Source organism: Engystomops pustulosus, chromosome 4 (assembly GCF_040894005.1).
Source record: "Engystomops pustulosus chromosome 4, aEngPut4.maternal, whole genome shotgun sequence".
Taxonomy (NCBI): domain Eukaryota; kingdom Metazoa; phylum Chordata; class Amphibia; order Anura; family Leptodactylidae; genus Engystomops; species Engystomops pustulosus.
Window position 1 is genome coordinate 115,392,553 of NC_092414.1, and position 22,007 is coordinate 115,414,559.

Genomic DNA, 22,007 nt, shown 5'->3' on the forward strand with positions numbered 1-22,007 from the left:
TAAACAAAAATTGAAAACCAGGAATTAAACAGTAATTTATCCTATCTTCTACATCTAAATCATTTCATAGTGAACATATTAAGAGAGTAAAGAAAAAATAGATAAAAATAAAAGGAGCATGGACATAATTATAATAACTTACTTTGGCCTCCTCCATCTGCATAATACTGGCCTGACAGTCCGCTATACTGTCATTAATGTAGTCAATATTTGCACTTAATGACTCAATTTCTTCATTCAGATTATTAAGGCTTTTGTCAACATCACCCGTTTCCTTCATGATCCGATCCCGTTTTCTTGTAACTTTTTCTTTCCTCCTGGTCAGCTCCTCTCGTTGCTGTAACAGATAAAAAAAGCACAGTGAAAATAATAATTCTACACTACTTCGTCCCAGATTCTTTTTTCTCAGAGGGCTTCTACTTTACATACTCAGACTTGTAAGCAGAAGGATACAAGATGAAACTGTGTGGCTTAAACACAAGGGATATATCAAGTACGGAGACAATAGATACTATAAACAGAATTCTGATTTGTACCTAATGCAGAAGCCTTGCCTATTTTTCCAGCTCAAAAAAATGTGCTGACAAAACCTAAAAACTTAGGTCCCCTTCTTTCTTCTGATGCTTGCTGACATCATAGTGTGTACGCCGCCATCGACGGAGCATCGGAAGAAACAAGAGAACCTGCAGGGGGGTGTCGGAAAGGTGATTACAACGGGCTGGTTGGTTATATACTGGGGGGTAGGGGCAGGCTGGCTATAAACTGGGGGGGGGGGCTACTTTTATTTCCATTTTTTTCATAAATACCCTGGGGGTACTTTATGTGGCCCAGGGTACGTCAGTTCTGAGTTATAAAACACTAGTCTTTTGCTGCACCAGATATATTACTGTGATAACTTCTGGTGCAGTGTAAAGCTGTCGAGTTCGACTTTAGACCTACCAGTCTGAACTGTGCATCGCAATGTGCACCGCCTTATTTATTTATTTTTTTTGGTGCATAGATTTGTTTCTGTCTGACCATGCCCCTTTAGTCAGGTTAGTTGTAAAAGTGTTAAAAAAAAAAGTGGATTAATATATCGCCCTTAGTGTGTGCACTGAACAAGGTAGAAGCCATTTACCAGCAATTTTTTCCTCACTTTTTTTTATATACAAAAAAAATCTTTTTTTCTTGTACTGGTTAAAAGTAATCTTTGCTTTTCTCTCAAATTTTGTAATGACATCTTTGTAGAGTACAAGGCTACAGAGTCATTGTTATTATATTTCACCTTCAGTAGCCGATTCATGTCGGATTCCATATTGGAGATGGTCATCCTTTGCATCACAATGTCAGTGATCCTTCGTTCTAGTGACTGCCATTTCTGCCTTGCTGCCTTTGAAGTGTAAGTGTTAGATCCTTTTCTTTGATGTTTTTTTCTGTCAATAAAAGAATGTGATTTATTGAATTAATAACCATTTTCTAATCTATATGCTAAAGTTATATAAAAAAAGCCTATGACTGGCACTATGATATTAAAAAGAAAAACAAGTGTGAAATAAAAAAAATATGAATAAAACAAATACTGGAGAGCTAAGTACACTAAATCTTAATTAAGCCCAACGTATTGTAATTATCCCACGCTGCGCTATTGCTATCCATCCTCCTACTGTTCTCAGCTGGGGATTGTGAACAGTGTCCAATAACTTCTGTACCTACATTAAAAGTGTTATTCTGTAATTAAAAAGAAATACCCAGGATTCCAAAACCAAGGCCATTAGTGAGGAGAATACTTTTACTACCAACTACAACTTTCAGAACACTTCTAAAATTATAATATAATTTGAAGTATTTTTTTCATGACTGACCTAAACAATGCCTTACTAGTAATGAGCTTTATACTTTATTTCTTCACAATTAAAGTGGAACACAAGTGGATGCCTCTTCATCTCCCACTCTCTACAACCTTACTGTGGCTCCCTCCTTTTGAAGGAAATTATCCAGTGCAATACAGAGGTTTTGAGGCGCTATCAGTTACATCCAGATGCTGCACTGCAGAAGACAAATCTGTAAAGCTGAAGCCCAGCAACGTGCTGATTGCAGAGAAAAATCCTTGTACACAGCAGTCCTGGATCACCCGACAGAGGCAGAGAACAGCTTGGGTGCTCCCTATATGCCTAATAATGCATGCCTCTCGCAGCTCGAGCCGGGTAGCAAAAATGGGAACGAAAATGAGGAGGAGGGAAGAAATGCCCCTTGAGCTGCGAAGGCTATGCATTATTATGGGAGCACCTGGGCTTCTCTCCGCCTCCCCCGGGAGCTCCATTTATATCCTCCAGCATATATTTTCCCCTGTAGTATTTCTTTAAACATTATTTCCTTTATTTGGGGTGTGTCCAAACTTCAGCTAGCAAAACTGCAAGGCCCAAAGACCTTGGGTGGAATTATTTCTTTAATAATTGGTTGGGTAGCTTAAGTATTTATCGTCCTGGCTTTCCCTTCTCCCACTAGCCTACCCAGAGCTACACTTCCTTAAAATTAATGTCAATTGTTGTAAAACACTTCTCTTACCACCCATTCCTTTCTTCCTATACATAAGACGGCCAGAAAGGTCTGGAGAGAATCTAGACACTCCTGCCTTTTCGCAGGGCTTCCAGAAGAGACACCTCTGTAGCACAATGACACTCTCCCCCATCTCATTTCCATTCCCGACGCTACTATATAGTCTGATGCGGGAGTCCGGACCATGGGTGACCTCTACAAGAATGGCTTAAACCTCAAGATGAGGTGGCATAGTTGCAAAAATAATCACAATTTCTTGCAGTGCGCAATAAATTTCAATTATTTCAGCGCTTCTGGCATAGAAGCGCTAATACATGTCCCCCGATTTGTTCAAATAAATGGAACATAAGTACAAATATGTAAATATAGGCAAAACACACAATTACAAATAAGCCAAAAAAAAATACATGCGGAAATTCATCTCATGTAAATGAAACCCCTATACCACTATAACTGATCAGTGGGCACCTTTATATTGCCAAAGATGAGCCGTTTTTGCAGGGTATTAAAACTACTGAGCAATGTAAATGATAAAGAGGTTATAGCCCTTCCCTTAACCCAGCTGATTCCACCACGGTGAATGAATTTTTTAAGAATATTTTTTTTTATATTTTTACATTTCAGATTTTACTTAATAAGGTTACTTATTGTATTACAAAAACTGTACAACTTTCAAAAGTGTAAAGCTGAAAACCCATCTCAGGGTTCATAATAGTACCAGTTTCCTAACATTAAGTATGGAAATATAGTTGATATACCTGGTGCCATTGAAAGCAGTAGAAGTTGCAGGTTGTACTCTTGCTATAGGAATTTTAGGCCTATGTTGTCCTGCTGTTCGTGATGAATCATGCTCCTCAATTACATGTTCTGAAACTGGCTCTGGGAGGCTTATTTTCCGACTTACAACCCTCCCAGCCACTCTATCAGACATTGGTTTAACTTGTCGCCGAAGTACCGAAACCTGTTTACATGAAATTGTGGTGATTAAACAAGTGAGCGATCAACAATAAAGACAAATAGTGAGATATATGTAATCTATAAACAGGTTTCACCTCTTCTGTTCTTCGCTTCAATACAACTTCCTGCTGCCTTTTCTGGGCTTCAAGAGTCCTCAACTGACTCTGAAAAATAATACAGGATTAAAATTATTCTTTCAAATATAAGATTTAATGCAATATGATAAACTAAGTGTGCTTGCCCCCTTTGTACCATTCCTTTTTCTTAGATGGGAAACTTAATGACAGGTCATACAGGAGACCAAAAAATAAGAGATCGGCACTACCAGATAAGCGTGTCCACGCATCAATATGCAATACATAACCTAAAAGAACAGATAGATGAGCATAAAGGACCAAGAAATATAGAACACAGAATAGGTTATTCAATAGTTAATGTATAAGACATAAAAAGACATTGATGGCGTGTGTGTATTCAGACCGTGTAGGAGTGGAAACACGCACTCCAACACATGAGCTGTACAAAGAAAACAAACGGCCATCTATTATAGAAATGGAATGGTAGCGATAAAGTACAAAAACGGAGCGACAATCTATAGGTACAAGTATATTGGAGCATGCAGAAATGGAAATCAGTACATAAAACTGCACTAAATGCAATAAGGTGCAAGATACATATACGGTATATACTCGAGTATAAGCCTAGTTTTTCAGCGCAAAAAAAAATGTGCTGAAAACCCAAACTCTGCTTATACTCGAGTAAAAAAAATATATATATATCAAAACTCACCATTCTGGCTTCCCGCGCTGCTGGCTATATACTGGGGCAGTGGGCTGGCTATATACTGGGGCAGGGGGCTGGCTATAAACTCGGGGGATATGGGCTGGCCGGCTATATACTTGGGGGCAGGTGCTGGCTATATACAATGGGGCAGGGTCCGGCAGGCTATATACTGGGGAGGCTGTGACCAATGCATTTCCTACCCTCGGCTTATACTCGAGTCAATAGGTTTTCCCAGGTTTTTGTGGTAAGATTAGGGGTCTCTGCTTATACTCGAGTATATAGGGTACTAAAAATTGTGTATTAAAACCATTATGAGTGAGGGTTCTTATCTTTAGTGGTTTTAATACACATTTTTAGTATGTATATTGTATTTGGTGCACTTTTTCAACAACACCTCTTTTTCTTATTTGATTTGATATATTTTTAAATCACTCCTATGCGATCATATTAATCTTAACCTGTTGTTCAGTAATGTTTATGGCATAATTCTGATGCCTAAACATTGCTCACCTTGTTATTAATGAGGAGGTGGGGGGTTGGAAGTGTTCCTTGTACACTAAAGGCAAGTGAATCTGCCGCATGAAGGGGCTCTGGGAGCAAAACAAATAGCCTATTTGGGCTCATTAGCATAATAAAAAAATAGTACCACTGTCATGGTGCTGAGATCTATGGGAAAGTATCCCTAGTATATCCTGCTTTATTTAAATGGTAGATTTCCTTTAAACACCTTAAAATGATGCTAAGATTTTTGAACATTAGTAGCCCTCAAAAGTTGTGAAGACATGATTCAACATACAATCTATGAGAAGTAACTGGTGGGAGGGAAACCCACTCTAGTGATTGTAATATCTGAAATACACACCTCCCGTTTTCGCTGATCTTTTTTAAGTTGTGCAATTTCACGATTTCTGCGAGCATCTACCATTCTTGCTTTCTCTTGTTCTTCCTTCATTTGTTTCATTAGTCGTACCTGAACATAAATATTAAGACTTACACAGTGATTGCTGTATTATCCCAACTTTTTACAGTAAGAAAATCAAAAGCCAATGACAAATGCATGATATAATATCCTATACCATTACACAAAATGAGGTTGAAACCTAAGAGGCAAGATAAAAGGGCTGTCCCGTGAGTCATCCCTGTGGATGAGTGATAAGTCTCTGACCATTGAGAACACTGGTCACATGACAACAAGGTTCCTATGTCTGTCATTTGAAAGCATTGGTACTTGTGATCTATGGGAGTAAAATAAGTTTGACCCCAGATATTTATTTATCCTTTGCTATTAAAGGGGTATCCCAGAAATAAGCATATTTCATATTCGAAAGGGTCATTACAATATAAGCTAATTTGGAATTAGTTATTTATAGATTATCTGGGAGCAGAGCATAAGCGGGAGGAGCTGTTACTGAGAACAGAAGGATCATGGGCCTTGACGTTGCAGACGGCGGCAATCTTAGAGATAACTGCCTACTTCAGAAAGTCCATAACATTTTGTGAATCATAAAAGCAAGCTATTTAAGCTCCATTTTGTGATTAATGACATTGAGGTTTGTTGTATTCTTTTATTTACGTATAGCATTATGGGTTTTTGTATCAGACGCTCATATTCTCCGAATACCCCTTTAAGCATATTCTCTAAAACAATTACTTATAAATATCCTTGAAGGGGTTTCCTCAGCAAAAACTGATGTGCATAACGTAGAATACATATTGTATGTGGTATCCATCAATGGAATGCAGGAAATGCTTACCGTATTTTTCTGACTATAAGGCGCACCATCAATAAATTCCTGCTAAAACATCTAGGTTCATATATAAAGCTCACCAGATTATAAGGCGCAGCTAATTATAAGGATGAATGACCAGCAGGTGGCAGACCTGTGCACTTTATAGTCCGAAAAATATGGTACATCAAATATAATCTTTCCATAAGTAGGGATGTGGTGGCACAAAGAGGGAATAGTAGACAAGAATTGCACTTTTTTTTTTATTCTATTAATATTCAAAGAATACGTACAAGCTTGGAACAACCCTTCTGAAGTGTTAAGGTACAGTTTCATGAGTACAAATAATTATAATAGCTGTCATTTGTTGATTGTACCTTTGTTTTCTTCATTTCACTAACTTCTTGTTGCAGTTTCTTCATTTGTTTTTCATACTGAGACTGGTTCTTTAACAAGCGGGCATGCTCCTTTTGCGCAGCTTGAAGTTTTTGAAGCTCCTTATTCATGGACTGTAGTTTTTTCTCATACTCGGTCTTAATTTTTTTGGTTTTCTCTTCCGTACATGTTTCCATAGAGCCTAAAAAACATTTTCTACTAATGAATGCTGAAAAGAATGAAAGCACTAGGAACATCAATGCCTTATTACAGAATAAATAAATTAGCAAATTATAAACATATGACAACATTCGGGAAATCCAGACAAAATCACGCAGATAAGGCATGTTTTTTATTTTATTACCCATATTGTGAAGTACACGGTCTCTCTCAAGTTGTGTGTCCCGGATTTTATGTTGCAGAGTCATCAGCTTTTCCTCATACTGTTGTTTTAACGTATGAAGTCTTCTCTGGCTATTTTCCAGTTCATCTATAAGCTTCTGTTTAATGGCGATCTCACAGGTAATGTTCGCCAGATCTGCTTGGTAGTTTTCTTTACATTAAAAAAAGAAAAAATAGATAATTAAGGCCTCTATAATAGACCTGGAACATCTACAAGTTATCATTCAATAACACCAGAAATCACATCAATGTATTCACACTAGCCATTTATTTTCTCAGGCACAACATGGGCTCAACATAAAGATTGGCACATGCAAAGACTGTAATCTGTTCAGGCTATGTAGTGGAAATGCTGCTACCAGATATAGTGTGAACTGGCAACAGCAAATGCTGTATACCTTATATTACAGTACTGTGTTGACTTTTTCCTTCATATGAAAAAAAAAATATGATATACCCTTTTCATCTAGTTCAGAATCAGATTCACTTGAAGTTTCAGCTCCTTCTGCATCTTCTTCATCTTCATCCTCCTCTTCTTCATCCTCCTCATGATCGCTTCCATCACGTCCTTCCTCCTACAAAGAGTTGACATGCATTTACATTATCACTGAGATTAACAGTGTCAAATATACTGTTGGGGATACTAACTGTAATAAATTTATAACATAATATATAAATGGTTTTATATCAGCTGTAGCACATTGCCTGGGATAGCAAATTACTGCTCTTAAAGGGCAGTACTAGAGTATGCACGATTATCTAATGGAAGATATAAACCTGCAGCTCTGGATGTGACAGGAGCATCAGAGATGATATAAAGGCAAATTTATACTCCAGTCAAATCCAGAGCTACAGTCATCTGAGATGATATAACAATAGAATATAGAATATAATATAGAAGTTGAGCTGTGATTGTTTCCTATCCAGGCTCCTTACAGTCTTGCGTTATGTTTTTAAGTGCATTTTGGAAAGTGTGGAGGTGAATATTACTACTCAAATCATAGTCTGTGATGTTACAGGGGGTTACTGTTCAAAATGTCATGATTGTAAATGTGGTGGTACAGATTCCTTTAGCGGACACACATACATTGAGCTTTATAGATTACATTTAATGCAGCACTTGAGTTGTAGGATTGCTAGGGATTTATTTATCTGTTAAACAAAGAGTAATATCTATACCTGCTTTTTAATCCATACTAACACAAGCATATTTCATTATACATTTTGTTCCAGATTTTTTTTTGCATCACTAAACTTGCCTTTCAAGCATAAATAATCTTTCAACAAATTTAGCAAAAATCAGTAGTAGAGTGATTGTATAGGTAAGTAAAAAATAAGTGTTGCATCAGTTTTTTCTACCCTGTTAGATTACATTTAATGCAGCACTTGAGTTGTAGGATTGCCAGGGATTTATTTACCTGTTAAACAAAGAGTAATATCTATACCTGCTTTTTAATCCATACTAACACAAGCATATTTCATTATACATTTTGTTCCAGATTTTTTTTTGCATCACTAAACTTGCCTTTCAAGCATAAATAATCTTTCAACAAATTTAGCAAAAATCAGTAGTAGAGTGATTGTATAGGTAAGTAAAAAATAAGTGTTGCATCAGTTTTTTCTACCCTGTTAGGTTAGACAGAACAGCAGTTTTTCAAAATAAAGGGGTAGAAATCAAGTAAAGTGTGCACCAAAAAAGTGTATTGAATGTTGTGCACCACATTTAGTCTGCGTTTTAGATACCTTTTCCAATCGGTCCAATAAGGAGGTGAGGCGAATCTGAAAAGGAACATGGTATTATTTGTATGTGTAGGATTCTTCATACTTACAGTGTCTAATTCACTTGATTCTTTTTCTGTAAGGCTTCTCTCTTCTGACTTCTCATTATCTGCAATTTCATCTTTTACAACACTGTAGGAATAGAAAACATTTTAAGGAAAATACATCTGCATTGTGCTCCACTTTAGCCATGACAAGGTTCCACATTTTGCATTCCTCTATTTCTGTCCTTGTATTTCTTACAATGTATTTTACCTAACAAACAGGGCCACCGTGTATGTGGTTTCATTACCATTTACACAGACGTCATTATAGTTATTTTGATGCACTGCAGATATTTGCATAGAGATAATGAAATATTTAATTGGAAATCCATGGGGCTTAACAATTGGTAGTGGTTTATTAGGTTTACCTTTAAAGCTATATTAAAAACATATTCCAAATAAAAACTTTTTCTTGGCCCTAATGACCTATCTGAAGGAGTTATGTATTTAAGGGATAGGAGTAAGTAATTTTTGACAAGTATGGAAATAATTAGCTCTTACAGAGGTTCAGGTTAATAAAAGTTGATTTAATTTAGCAAATAATATCTGCACTACAGCAACAATTGTGTAACAAAACACATACATCCAAGCAAACCTTTTATAGGATATACAAACTGTATATTCGTTTAAGAAGCAGGTCAGTTGAATCATATAGAGAGAAAGGTCTGATTTGCCACTATGACAAGAAACCTGCCTTTTTTAAACAAAAGTTTAGGATTTCCTTGTCTAGTGACACATCATAAATGAAAGAATGAAAAGAAATTGTAGACACAATGGAAGTAAAAATGCCATCCTGGAAGGAAGTAAAAGAAAAAAAAAATTGTTAGACCAACAAGGGTGTGTGGATGGCAGGTAGCAGAACTGCTACTGGTAGCAGAAGTGTGGATGTGGAAAAACAGTGGCACATGCATTAAGGGCTGATACTTTTGTATAATAAAAGTAATAGACTGAAAACTAAACCCCTTAAATGCTGACTTTGCAGTAGACATTGTGATTCCCCCCTCCTCCCCCAAAACCACATACGCTGTACCTATTAGAGGTCTTTTTTACATGTTTCACTGATTGCTCTATCCATAGGATTAAAGCTACCATTCTTCTACATAGACAGCATACAGTCAAATTTCTATGCCTCCCAACTGAAGCTGACGTGGCCCCCTCATGAATGAGGGAGTTGAGAGAGAGGCTGGCTTTGTTGTGCATGACTCACTGAAGAGAATTCCTGACAGATGGATGAGTGGGCAAGTCACATACAGGCAGTGTCTCTCTCAACCCCCTCATTCAACTCTCCCTCAGAAATTCCCTTCTGCAGTCATGGTCTCATTAAACTCCCTCAATTCCATCCATCCTCTGGAATTTTGTTCACCGAGTCACACACAGACAAGTTCTCTCTCAACTCCCTCACTCCTGTGGGGGGCCGGGTTGGCAGTGTCAGCATCAGTTAAAAGTTGGGGGTAGCTTAACACTTTGCTGTAGCTCCCCTGTCTCGATCACTGGATTTTTAGTAACAGAGAGCATTAAGAAAAGTATTTTTCCAAGAATGGGGTCTGTGTTTAGGTTATGTGCAAGATTATTTTGTATGTATATTGGAACATGTATATTTCGCAAGTGTAACGCCAGACAAAATTTACTTTGTATCTGTGACAACTATAGTTTCAAAATTTTGGGTTATCGTGGAAAGTTGGGGACTGCCTGAATTGTATTCACTTTTACTATTAATATGTGCAAAGTTTGTTGAAAAGTTACGATAAACTAATTATAATGTTATTCATAACTTGCCACTGATAATAACAAAGACAGGAAAGTCATATCAGCTTTATGCCTTTTCTATTTTAAATTGTACAAACAAGTATTAACCCCCAATATCAGCACCTTATGCATTGCACCATTCATAAGATTCTAGTAATATTTCATGTAAGAATGGTTTTGTAAAGCAATTGAGCAATTAACCTACTCAAAACATAAAATATATTCCACTAGCCAAAGCAAATCCAGCCTTTTTATATGGTGCAAAGTGTTTAAGTATAAAAAAAAAGTATCTATGATTAACACCAATCCACCAGAACCTTAAAATCAAAGTCCTATGCATTTTTCCCTCAAAACCATATATGTGTATGTTGTGGTATTTGGCACTAGGATACAAAAACAAGTGGATAATAACAATGCTCAATCATATTGAGATCTAGGGAATGTGAAAGCTAGCTGAGAATTAAAGATGTTTTCATGTTCATTAAACCTTAAAAGAACCATAAAAAAATTGAAGGATGCATATTCCTGCTGAAATTGGTCTCCGTTTTAGGAGATTGCAGCTACTAGCAAATCTAACTCCTTGTTTCCTTCAACAGATAACTATCACATCAGCGGCCTAATGCAAAACCAACAATTGCTCAGGAGTTGTGGGGACTAGAGAAAAGACTCCAAAACCTAGGGAATCAGTGGAGTTACTCTTTAATAAAGGATGCAGAAGGAGTTCTTCCATCTGCCCAATTGTTTTCTCCTAAAACATAAATTTCAAAAACTGTTCAATTGCTGCCCAATATATCCCACCCCTTGACAAATTCAATGGTCATGAGGAAATCAATTCACTTAATCTGTCGGTGATTTTAAGGTTACAAAGGACTGGTATTATCATTCTATAAAACACATTATGAAATTAAAAGACCTAGATAAATATAATTTGGCTCGGTGTAACTTGCTGCTTGCAAGCAGAACCATTCTGTTGGATTATATAATACACAAAACATAAATTTCTTCACTGGTTACCATTATTTTCTGGTAAAATCCCAAAATAGCTGCTTGGCCACAACCTCTCCCCCACACTAAAGGTTAGGGGTTGTATGTGGCACAAATATGAAATATATTTTTAAACATATATCAAACACTTTGCTCCATAAGACATATCCGCAAGATTGTGGCAGTTCATTGGGTTAAAAACTGTACTAGTTAGGTCTTTCTGAATAATTGGTAAAAAAAAGAGATAAAGGTGAGTATTCCAACCTTCTTTCTTCGTGATTGCTTTCCTGAAGCTGCTGTAGCCTTCAAAAGCAGAAGTACAGTATACGCAGCCAAACCAATGAAGGGCAGACCAGACAAACAATGAAAGTTATAAAATTAAGAATTGTGCATGTACTTGCTACCATCAATATATAGACTGCAATAATCACATATTCCCTACATTGAAGGTGAGAATGTCCTATATAACTTGCTCGTATGTTTAAGAAACAATAATAATATAATATTGTAGGCATGAGTAAAAGTTGGAAGTTTACCTTTACCAAAATCAGTTATATGCATCATTGGACAATGAAAGATTCACTAAAAGGCCAATTTCACATGACCATCTCTGAATTCACATACAGGTTATCTTTGCAGTTTATTTCTATTCACTTAGTTTTACTGTTTAATATGCTGTAACTAAAATTCTGTTCAGTTTGCCATGTTGAATGTCAATTTATGTTGCAGGTTTTTGCCCACAGCTTTCAAAATATGTAATAACCAAGTCACCTGATGTAGCCCGTGGCCCACCAAACTGAAACAAGAAGCAATGGGCAACTGGAGCTTTCTTTGCTTGGGAATTGTGGCGTTCTAAGTATCTTAACTGCAACTGATAGTACTTATCATGTCTGACCGGGAATATGACCAAATAGTAAAGGTGGGAATAATTTGTGATCTTTCCACTTGCAGAAGTATACTATAGGCACAGGTATTTTAGTTTTATTAAGTCTTAATGCTTTCTCCATAGAACAATACATTATAAGGACATATTGATCTGTATAGCACAACAGGCAGGATCATGCACAGCAATAGTAGTATGCAATTGCATACAGCATGTCAATATAGTCTGTTTTGTGCAACACCCTGAAACTTAGGAGTTTATTATAAGTACTACAATGTACAAATGTTATTCACCAAACCCTACCTATCTTCCTAGAACAAAGAACTCAGCTGTAGTTTTCTAAGCAATCCTGCAAAGAAGTCCAATGTCTATGAGTCACAAAGCAGTTCCTATATATGACACAGGCTGTATGACAGTGTCCTCTCAATGGATTGACACTTTCCTACAAAAGCTTATCATTAGATTATTTACCATTTCTATTTTAATGAAGTCTCTTGAAAAAAATTCTCAACAATATGGAAATGATCCATTATCATCTGAAACTCTCCCACATTGTAGCACTTCCAAAGTGTAAAGGGATTTCATTTTGCATTAAAAAAAAAATTATATACTGAAAAAAAGCTATGGGAATATCAAGTATTATTTATGCTTCTATCAATTCTTCTTTTAAAGCCTGTGTTCTTTACATCATTATATTTCTCTATTCCAGTGTTCAAATCAGTGCTGTATTCAGCTCACAAGGGACTGCACACAAACACAGCAAAGACAAAAGTCATATAACTCTGCCGTGAGCAATTTTCTTTTCTGGACAAGATTGCAGGTTTAGATATTATGGAGCCATATAAAATGTAACAAAACCTGCAGCAAGAAAACCAGTACATTTACAGCCCCTGAAAGCAAACAACCAGGGAGACAGGAGACATGCAAATGTGATTCTATTACATCCATATTAGCCTCATTTTCTTAAAACAGCATCAGTGTGGTTGATTTATCTATGTACTTCCCGCCAATGGGAACCGTCTAGCATTGGATGCTAATAAGTGGGAGAATAAAATGGAAACAAGAACTCAATTATAAATCCTTCAATTTCCAAAAAGAGGGACTGGAATGAGATTTAAAACAAGCCGTAATACATAAAGGCATTTTGGGAGGACCATCATCTTAATTAAATTTATCATGATGGTATCTTTTACCATCATGATTTAGGTAAATACAGCAAGGCTGCAGATTCCAGTCATGTGCAGTAGACCTCATGGTTTGGATCAATCTATTGTGGCAAAGTGATTGTTGACACATTGTTGTAAGATGGTCTCTTCTAAGCAGGTTTTCCTACTGTCCTGACAAACCAATATCCTCAGTAATATGAAGATCATAATTCTTTCAGTCTTGACATGAAACAGCCATTGCCTTCCTCCAACGGCGTTTCATTTAAAGTTTACAAAACAATCCCTGTTCCTTATACAAGCAGTATTATTAGCCTGGAGATATTGACTGCCGACTTGGGGCTCACTGTATGTAGGACCACTATATGTTCTATAATAATTGTAGCCAGGTGGAAGCAATAAGACACTTTTGGCAGGATGCAAAGTGATATGTTGCTTGTAGGAAAATGCCATCAAGGGTAAATCTTCTGATATAGGAGGTGCATCCTCTGAAACGACACAAGCTTTGTACGTCTAGCGTCTTGGTGAGCCACAAGGATAGAGGGTGGACTATAGTCTTATACATGGATGGTGATGTAATCTATTGTCAAGTTTCTTGCTGTATTTAAACATTGTAAAGACTATTCATAAATGAGAAGTTGTATAAGCTATGATGCTGTGGTCTGAACAATGTTTCAAAAGTATGCAATGGCCATTGTAGTGGCAAGTTTAACGCCAGGAAAAACTTTGTCAGTAGGGTAATAGAAAACAGGAGGCAGGAGCAGCCACTGCATCCTCAGCCTCCCAGTCATCCAAATAAGGCCTGGGTTACTACAAATTTGCTTTATCAGAATGACATTCACTGGAGAGGGTATGTAGACTTGCCAGCCCCTATTCATCTCCTTTAAGTACATAAAGCTATTCATGTATCATTTATCCAGATCTACATATGTATTTTTGCACTATTACCCATGCACTGTAAATCATGCTCCATCTCTTGAGTTACAAAACAAATTAAATGCAGATGAAACCAAGCACGTGGCTTCATGGTAGAGAAACTCACATAGTGGGGAATGAGGTTGGGTGAAAATGCTAAATGTACAATCATAATAAAATTTAAAAAAAAAACTAAAAGAAAGTAGAAAAATGGTTATAATACCTTTTCTTTTTTTTCTTCTCAATCTTCTTTAATTTTTGTAAATCTTTTTTTGCCATATCAATAATTTCAGTAGTTTCCTTTTCAGCAGGCATCAAGGAGGCAGAGAATGGAGAAGAGAAATAGGAGGCTCTTGATGAAGCCCTGGACAAATTTTTTCGAAGATTTTCATTCACAGCCTCACTTTCTAACAATTTTGCTCTGATAATTTAAGAACGAAAAGTAACAGGATGTCACAAAGCATCTTACATAAAGAAGCCCTAATAACATTTTCAACAGTGGTTCTGCTAATGGTATTATGGTTGCATGTACATTGCATTTTCACATTTATACTATTGAAACCCAACTTAACCAAAAAAAAAAACTCAAATGTTCTTTCAATAACACACAGCTTTACAATGCTTCAGCCTCTGCAACAGTGGTACAACATATAGAATAATGTGAAGATTTATAGTGTGGGTCCTAGATCTTGTAGTAAAAATTGCTTTATTATTAGGACTTTCTAAAACCTGGTAATTTTTTACTTTTAGGTCCTTCCATTTTTAATTTTCCCCAGTTGTAATAACTGAGTTTCAGCAGCAGATGGCAACACTGTGTAAGATAACAAGTGAGTGCCAACATTGTCAATGGTTTGAAATGGACAAAGCAGCTGAGAATATAATACTATAATACTGTAAATTTTCATATTAAAAATACCGTATTAAAAAAATTCTAAGAGATTTCAAAAACTGCCATTTCTGGAGAATATTTGGAGTAATTGGATTATATATCTGAAATGCTTTACCGTAGGTCCTCAATTTCTTTTATGTAATTGTGTATCATGTTACTTATTTCTTCATTACCATCACCTGCAAGTAAAAAGAATAAAAAAAAATGATTACTAATTGATTACTAATTGATGGTGAATTACACAGCCAAAAACTTGGTGTAAGCTTTATGTTTGAACATTACCATTACCCACTAAGAACCTGTTTCAGGTTTTTGTCTTTACTACTAGCAACATACATTTTTTACACTTAGTACTAAAGAAATACCGGTAGGTGCACAATTTAAATTTCCTTTAAGTCTATTTTACATAGCAAATATGCTTCCTTCTCTTTTTAACACCTCATAACAGGATAGCAAATATTGAAGAGCAATAGAACAGTTAAAGGGGTATTCTTGGAATATGATCTTCCGATACAAAAATACATAATTATATAACTATATACAACAAAACTCACTGTAATTAATGACATAACAGAGCTTAAATGCTTTGCTTTTATGATTCATTAAATTTTATGGGCTTTCTAAAGTAGGCATTGTTATCTCCAAGAAGGCTGCCATCTACAACTACAACTCACATGGTCCTTCAGTCCTCAGATCATGACTGGGAGCAGAGCTTAAGAGGGAGGAGCCATTACTAGCAGGCTGCCCTGCCCTGTTACCCCAGTAATGATATTTAAATGCCATTCCTGCACATTACCCCCCCATAACACTGGTCATACTGGATGCACTGCAACCAACCGACTACGGCCAAGGCAAGTGCAGGACATGTGATGTGGACACATGACCAGAGGACATTTTCTGTCTCCTCCACAGGGACAATATCAATGGACTGATTAAAGTGGCCAGTAGCATTTTAATTTTTCATCATTGTGTATGACCACAACATTTTTCTGCTAATACACTATAATAAAGACATACACTATAATAAAGAATTAAAATGCTACTGGCGCTTTAATCAATCCTGTGACTTTGTCCCTGTGGAAAAGACACAGGACAGAAATTGGCCTCTGGTCACATGTCCACATCACTTCCCACATCCTGTATGGCCAGTGTTCAAGTGAGACATCATCTCAGTGAGGCAATGTGCAGTGATGACAGTTGTACACATTATTATTATGGCAACATATCAGGCCAATCTATTTATTCATCACTGAGAGCAGAGCATGAGAGGGAGGAGCCATTACTGAAAACTGAGGTATCATAGGAGTTGTAGTATCCTGTCGGCAATCTTGGAGATAAACCTGCCTACTTTAGAAAGCCCATAAAATTAGGTGAATCATAAAAGCAATCTATTTAAGCTCCATTTTGTGAATAATGACATTGAGTTTTGTTGCATTCATTTACAGCATTATGGGTTTTTGTATCAGAAGTTCATATTCCCAGAATACCCTTTAAGAAAAAACAATATATCTATTTAAGCTCAATTTTGTGATTAATGACACTGAGTTTTGTTTTATTCATTTTAATCATCGCATTATGGGTTTTTGTATCCCAGAAAACTCAGAATACGGACAGTAAATATATAGACTTTATATCTATATCTTTCAAAGTCAAATTTTCTATAAAATATGCACACATAAAACAGTAACGTTGTACAAATTACATTTTCAGGATATTTTCTGGTGGTGAAAAAAGAAGTTCAGAAAAAAAAACATTTGTTTTTCTCAACTGTAAATTTAATTTTAATAAAAATTTTAAAGAATGTTTGTTGAACGCAGTTTTTCCTCCTAAATAAAAGTAGGGTACTAGAACCCAGTGTATTGCGAATGTAATGCTCCTATATTACAATCTGTCTATGACTGGAAGGGCGTGATTGACCATCCAAGATGGTGCCACCCATATGTTTGCACTGAAAGCGCCAGTTACCGGCAGGTGTCTGCTGTGTAACACAGCTGACACCCATCGCATATGAAAAGGCCTCTGTCCGTGAGCCCTCTCCACACACCCCTTTGTGACAGGCAAACTTATACAGGCGGTCCCCTACTTAAGGACACGCGACTTACAGACTACCCATAGTTAAAGACGGACCCCTCTGCCCACTGTGACCTCTGGTAAAGCTTTCTGGATGCTTTACTATAGTCCCAGACTGCAATTATCAGCTGTGAGGTGCCTGTAATAAAGATTTATTGATAATCCTTGGTCCAATTACAGCAAAAAAATTTTGAAACTCCAATTGTCACTGGGGCAAAAAAATTTTTTGTCTGGATCTACCATTATAAAATATACAGTTCCGACTTACATACAAATTTAACTTAAGAACAAACCTACGGACCCTATATTGTATGTAACCCGGGGACTGCCTGTATTAATATTGGGCTGTCGTGAAGGGATTTGGGATAACCAACTATAAGTAGTTAAAGTGACTACAAAAAATACTCCACAGCTATTATGACGAAAGTACCAACTGGAAAAGCATCACTATTCTACAACTATACATCTACAAATAAAATTTGACTATGGGTAAAGAAAAAGAATGAATACTGCACCTGCTCTGGCAAGGACCTGATTGGCCTGGTCACTCATAAGTTGTGTAATTCTGGTTCTTAAGGCATCTACTGTTTCTTGCATTGCCTTAACTCTCATTCGTAGATTGTTATTTTCGGTCTGCAGCATTGCATTCTCATGGAACATGTCGTTGATGCTCTCAACTCCTTCTTCATCAATTATTCTTTTACCCTATCAATTGTAATCCAGAAAAGAGACTATTTTGCAGTGTAATGTCATAGTAAATCATTATTGAACATGCCCGTGGCAGCATGTCTGGCAGTGGATGATCGCCATCCTCAGCAATTGGAATAATAAGGTAAGCAATCACTGAAGAAGGTGAATATCCTCAATAGCGATCATTAGAAACTGAACATGTTTTTTCCACCTACCGTTTTATACTCCATCAGTTCCATCTGAAGTCTTGTTATTTCATTGCGAAGTGCATTTATCTGTTGACTTGTTCGATCCTGGTTAACCATGACTTTATTCTTGATATTGCGAGCTCTATTGGCGTATTTAAGAGTGTTCAGCGTTTCCATAAAATCTCTATCTGAAGGGCTTACACATGCAATCATTACGGTTTGGCTATGAAAAGGAAAAAGACATTAAAGAACAAAAATAATAATAAAGTATTAACTTTTTTTTTTTAAAGCACCATGTGTTGTACAATTGGAAAGGTGGTTACATAGATAGTATAACAATAGTATAATTAGGTCTAACAATAATAGAAAAGACATAAAACCAGATGATTGAACAGCAGAAGTAAAACTCTGCCTAAAACCTCTGAAGCCCCTCTGTTTATTCAAACATATTTTGAAAAACTGCTGCTCCTTGTGCCTACACAGCCTTTCATTGAAGCCAGCATAATTGAGCCTGGTTTCTTGTAATGTACTATTCCATTATCATTGAATCTAGTGCAATGGAAAGTTGTGACCTAAATTGTCCTAAATTGCCCTGACTGTTGCCGTGTAATATTTTTCACACTGGAATACAAAAAAGTGCATATGTAATTGTTGCGTGAGAGGGCAGATGCCCTCGAGAGTGAAAGCCTGCCTTTTTACCAATTGCCAAACATCTGGACAGGCCCAAATAGGAAAGCTACAAACTTTCAAATCCAAATATGTTCTATAAACGAAAACAAAAAGTAATTTTTAAAAGGGAAATTAATTTTTTTTCTCCTACCTGTTACCGCCAAGGGAGTCTTGGAGTAGCCTTGTCAGCTTTGAATCCCTATAAGGCACATGTGTGACTTTTTTACTTTGGTCTCCCAAAGCACTTATCACATTTCCTAGGGCAAGCTTGAAAAAAAAATGTCACTCATATTAGAGGATCTACAGAAACTTAACATACAATACATTTCATTCACATAAACTCTTAGTATACAGCAAGATAAGTTGACACATTTTCTGGCTATTTGTTAGCTTAAAGAGGTAAATATTCTACTAAAATAAAGTGAATTTAGGAAAATGTCAATAATATCTTTGAAATTTAGAAAGATGCTTCTTATTAAATAATATATCATGTAACTTATGATATGCATGTGAGTGGGACAGATTTTTTGCCTCTAAAGCAGTTAAGTCTCCTATTTATTGGCTGGAAGCTATGCGTCAAGAAAATTGGCACTACAAAACTATTCTAATAACCATGTCTGAGAGGAGTAAATACAAAATAAGGAATTTAAAGAAAATTTACCATCATAAACCAGGTACACTGACTCTTATATTTCTATCCATGACCTCCTTCCTTACAAAATCATCTTTTAAAATTATAACGAGAAAGAAGGGCTTGGGGGTGGAGAGTTAACAGAGCCCCTGCATAATGTAGCTACAGAGGCTTCTACACCGCGCAGGAGCACGCCAGTGTTTGAGCGGGCGTAGGGGCGGTGGTTTGAGACTAATATTATACATCCTTTCACTCTCGATACATGCTATGTGCCTTAACCCTTTACTGTAATTCACATGATGGTTATGAAACACTATGATAGTGAACTGGGTTGAGAGATAGATATATATACAGGCAGTCCCCGGGTTACATACAAGATAGGGTCTGTAGGTTTGTTCTTAAGTTGAATTTATATGTAAGTCGGAACTGTATATTTCATCATTGTAATCCCAGCCAGAACTTTTTTGGTCTCTGTGACAATTGGATTTAAAAAATGTTGGGTTGTCATAAGAATCAGGATTAATAATAAGGCTTCATTACAGACGCCTTTGATAACTGTTACAGCTGTTTATTATAGCCTAGGACTAAAGTACAATAAATTACCAATATCCAGTGGTCCGTTTGTAACTAGGGGTCGTATGTAAGTCTAGTGTTCTTAAGTAGGGGACCACCTGTATATATTGTATACCTAAATGCTCAGGCCATGAGAGCGGGGTGCTGGGGATAGATGGGCATCTATCCCCAGCACCCCGCTCTCATGGCCTGAGCATTTAGGTATACAATTTTCTTATCTGTACATGGTTTTGTGCTGATCCTTGAATTGTGTGTCCATCCATCATTGTGTTTCACCCCTCTTTTTGTTGTTATCTTGCATTTGTATGGACTTGTCAAAAGATTTGATTAGCTCACCATTTATAATATTTATTTCTGTACATTGTTGTATACTATATTGTGGCCAGTTGGGGGAGCTGGAGTTCCGGGAACAGTGCACATTATCATGTGTTCAGCACTTTCGAGGATGTCATTAATTTGTGACTTCGTTCTCAATTTTTAAAGGTTTATAAGCATGTTTTGTGGTGTATTTTGTTTCCATTAATAAAGATATTATTTGCTTGATCTATTTTTCATGTCTCTGTTCTTGTGGCAAAGAAAAAGCCATATCCGAGACTGGCCAATGAAGGGAAAAGATTAATATGGGCAAAAAAAACACAGACACAGACACTGGAAGATACTGGAAGATGCCTGAAGCCATCTGTCAAGCCTGGTGAAGGTAATGTGATGGTCTGGGGTTGCTTTGGTGCTGGTAAAGTAGGAGATTCGCCCAAGGTCAAAGGGATTACTCCATTCTGCAACGCCATGCCATACCCTGTGGACAGCGCTTGATTGAAGCAAATTTCATCCTACAACAGGACAATGACCCAAAGCACACCTCCAAATTGGAGGAAGCAGGCAGCTGGTAATTTATATGTAATGGAGTGGCCAGTCCAGTCGCCAGATCTCAACCCCATTGAGATGTTGTTTGACCGTTTGTGACGCAAAAAGTGCCCATCAAGCTATCCAACTTGTAAAAGGGGCTTCTGGAAGCATGGGGTGAAATTTCTCCAGTTTGTCTCAGCAAATTAACAGCTAAGCAGCCAAATTTCCCCACTGTGGGACTAATTTCCCTACTATGGGACTAATAAAGGATTATCTTATCTTATCTTAAAAGTCTGCAATGTCGTTATTGCAGCAAAGGGAGCATTCTCTGTTGAAAGCAAAGTTTAAAGGAGAACATTATTATTTAAAAAAATAAAATTAAAATATTTCAGACCTTGTCAATGTCTGGAATATATTTTCTATTCATTTTGCAACTCATTTGAAAAATAAAACTATGCCTTTTCATGGAAAACACAAAATTGTCTAGGTGACCCCAAACTTTTGAGCGGTGGTGTATGATTGTATAAATCTCTGCAATAGTAACTGACATGTGTGAGAATATTAATATGTATATTTTATTAAGGGGCTTCATTCAAAAGTCTGCTACGGGCCCTACCTCTCCTAGATACCCCCCCTGATATTGTGTATATTTCCAGGTCCAACTACAACACAGCATTTGTCTCATATGTAGTTATAACAGGTATTAACTGTGAAGATGCTAAATGCAGCATAGCCCGATTTATTGATCGACTCATTGATAAATGTAAACTTTTTCTGAATGGACCGCTATTGTCAAAGTAATAAAGCTCACACCGCCCTTTACAGCTGTATCTTTTCTTTTTAACTAAGGATTAAAGCATTCAATAGCAGGGAAGCTAGTTATACAGTACTCTATTGTGAAATAAGACCATAATCTTACTAGACCACAGTTGATAGAAATTCCTTCTTTAGCTCTGTCTCCTGTAGCTCCTGTACGTTTAAGTCGCTCTGAGCCAGCCAGATCAACAAAATGGAACTTGGCAGTAAGGGTTTCAAACTCGTTCATTTGTGAAGACTCTGATGTTATCCTATTATCCAAGTTTTCCTCCTGTAAAAGAAGGGAAAAGAAATACTTAAAGAGAACCGTCATGCAAAATAACCCCCTAATCTAAATAGATTTTC

The 22,007-nt window shown here is 36.7% G+C and overlaps 1 protein-coding gene across 8 annotated transcripts in view; it reads right to left on the reverse strand.

The window, feature by feature from the left end:
* KIF21A (kinesin family member 21A) overlaps positions 1–22,007 on the reverse strand; it is a 103,701-nt gene that overhangs the window by 34,319 nt on the left and 47,375 nt on the right. For 5 of the 8 annotated variants that reach the window (XM_072147118.1, XM_072147117.1, XM_072147113.1 and 2 more), the window contains exons 6-21: positions 21,766–21,933; positions 18,951–19,066; positions 18,158–18,353; positions 17,768–17,957; positions 15,298–15,361; positions 14,517–14,714; positions 11,597–11,635; positions 8,609–8,690; positions 7,237–7,354; positions 6,742–6,930; positions 6,380–6,579; positions 5,138–5,245; positions 3,588–3,656; positions 3,294–3,496; positions 1,265–1,412; positions 143–337 (exon numbers count right to left, since the gene is read on the reverse strand). In XM_072147118.1, the coding sequence (XP_072003219.1) occupies positions 143–337; positions 1,265–1,412; positions 3,294–3,496; positions 3,588–3,656; positions 5,138–5,245; positions 6,380–6,579; positions 6,742–6,930; positions 7,237–7,354; positions 8,609–8,690; positions 11,597–11,635; positions 14,517–14,714; positions 15,298–15,361; positions 17,768–17,957; positions 18,158–18,353; positions 18,951–19,066; positions 21,766–21,933 (2,283 nt within the window). The remainder of the gene's footprint in view (positions 1–142; positions 338–1,264; positions 1,413–3,293; positions 3,497–3,587; positions 3,657–5,137; positions 5,246–6,379; positions 6,580–6,741; positions 6,931–7,236; positions 7,355–8,608; positions 8,691–11,596; positions 11,636–14,516; positions 14,715–15,297; positions 15,362–17,767; positions 17,958–18,157; positions 18,354–18,950; positions 19,067–21,765; positions 21,934–22,007) is intronic. The other 3 variants (XM_072147116.1, XM_072147119.1, XM_072147114.1) reach the window with 1 other exon arrangement.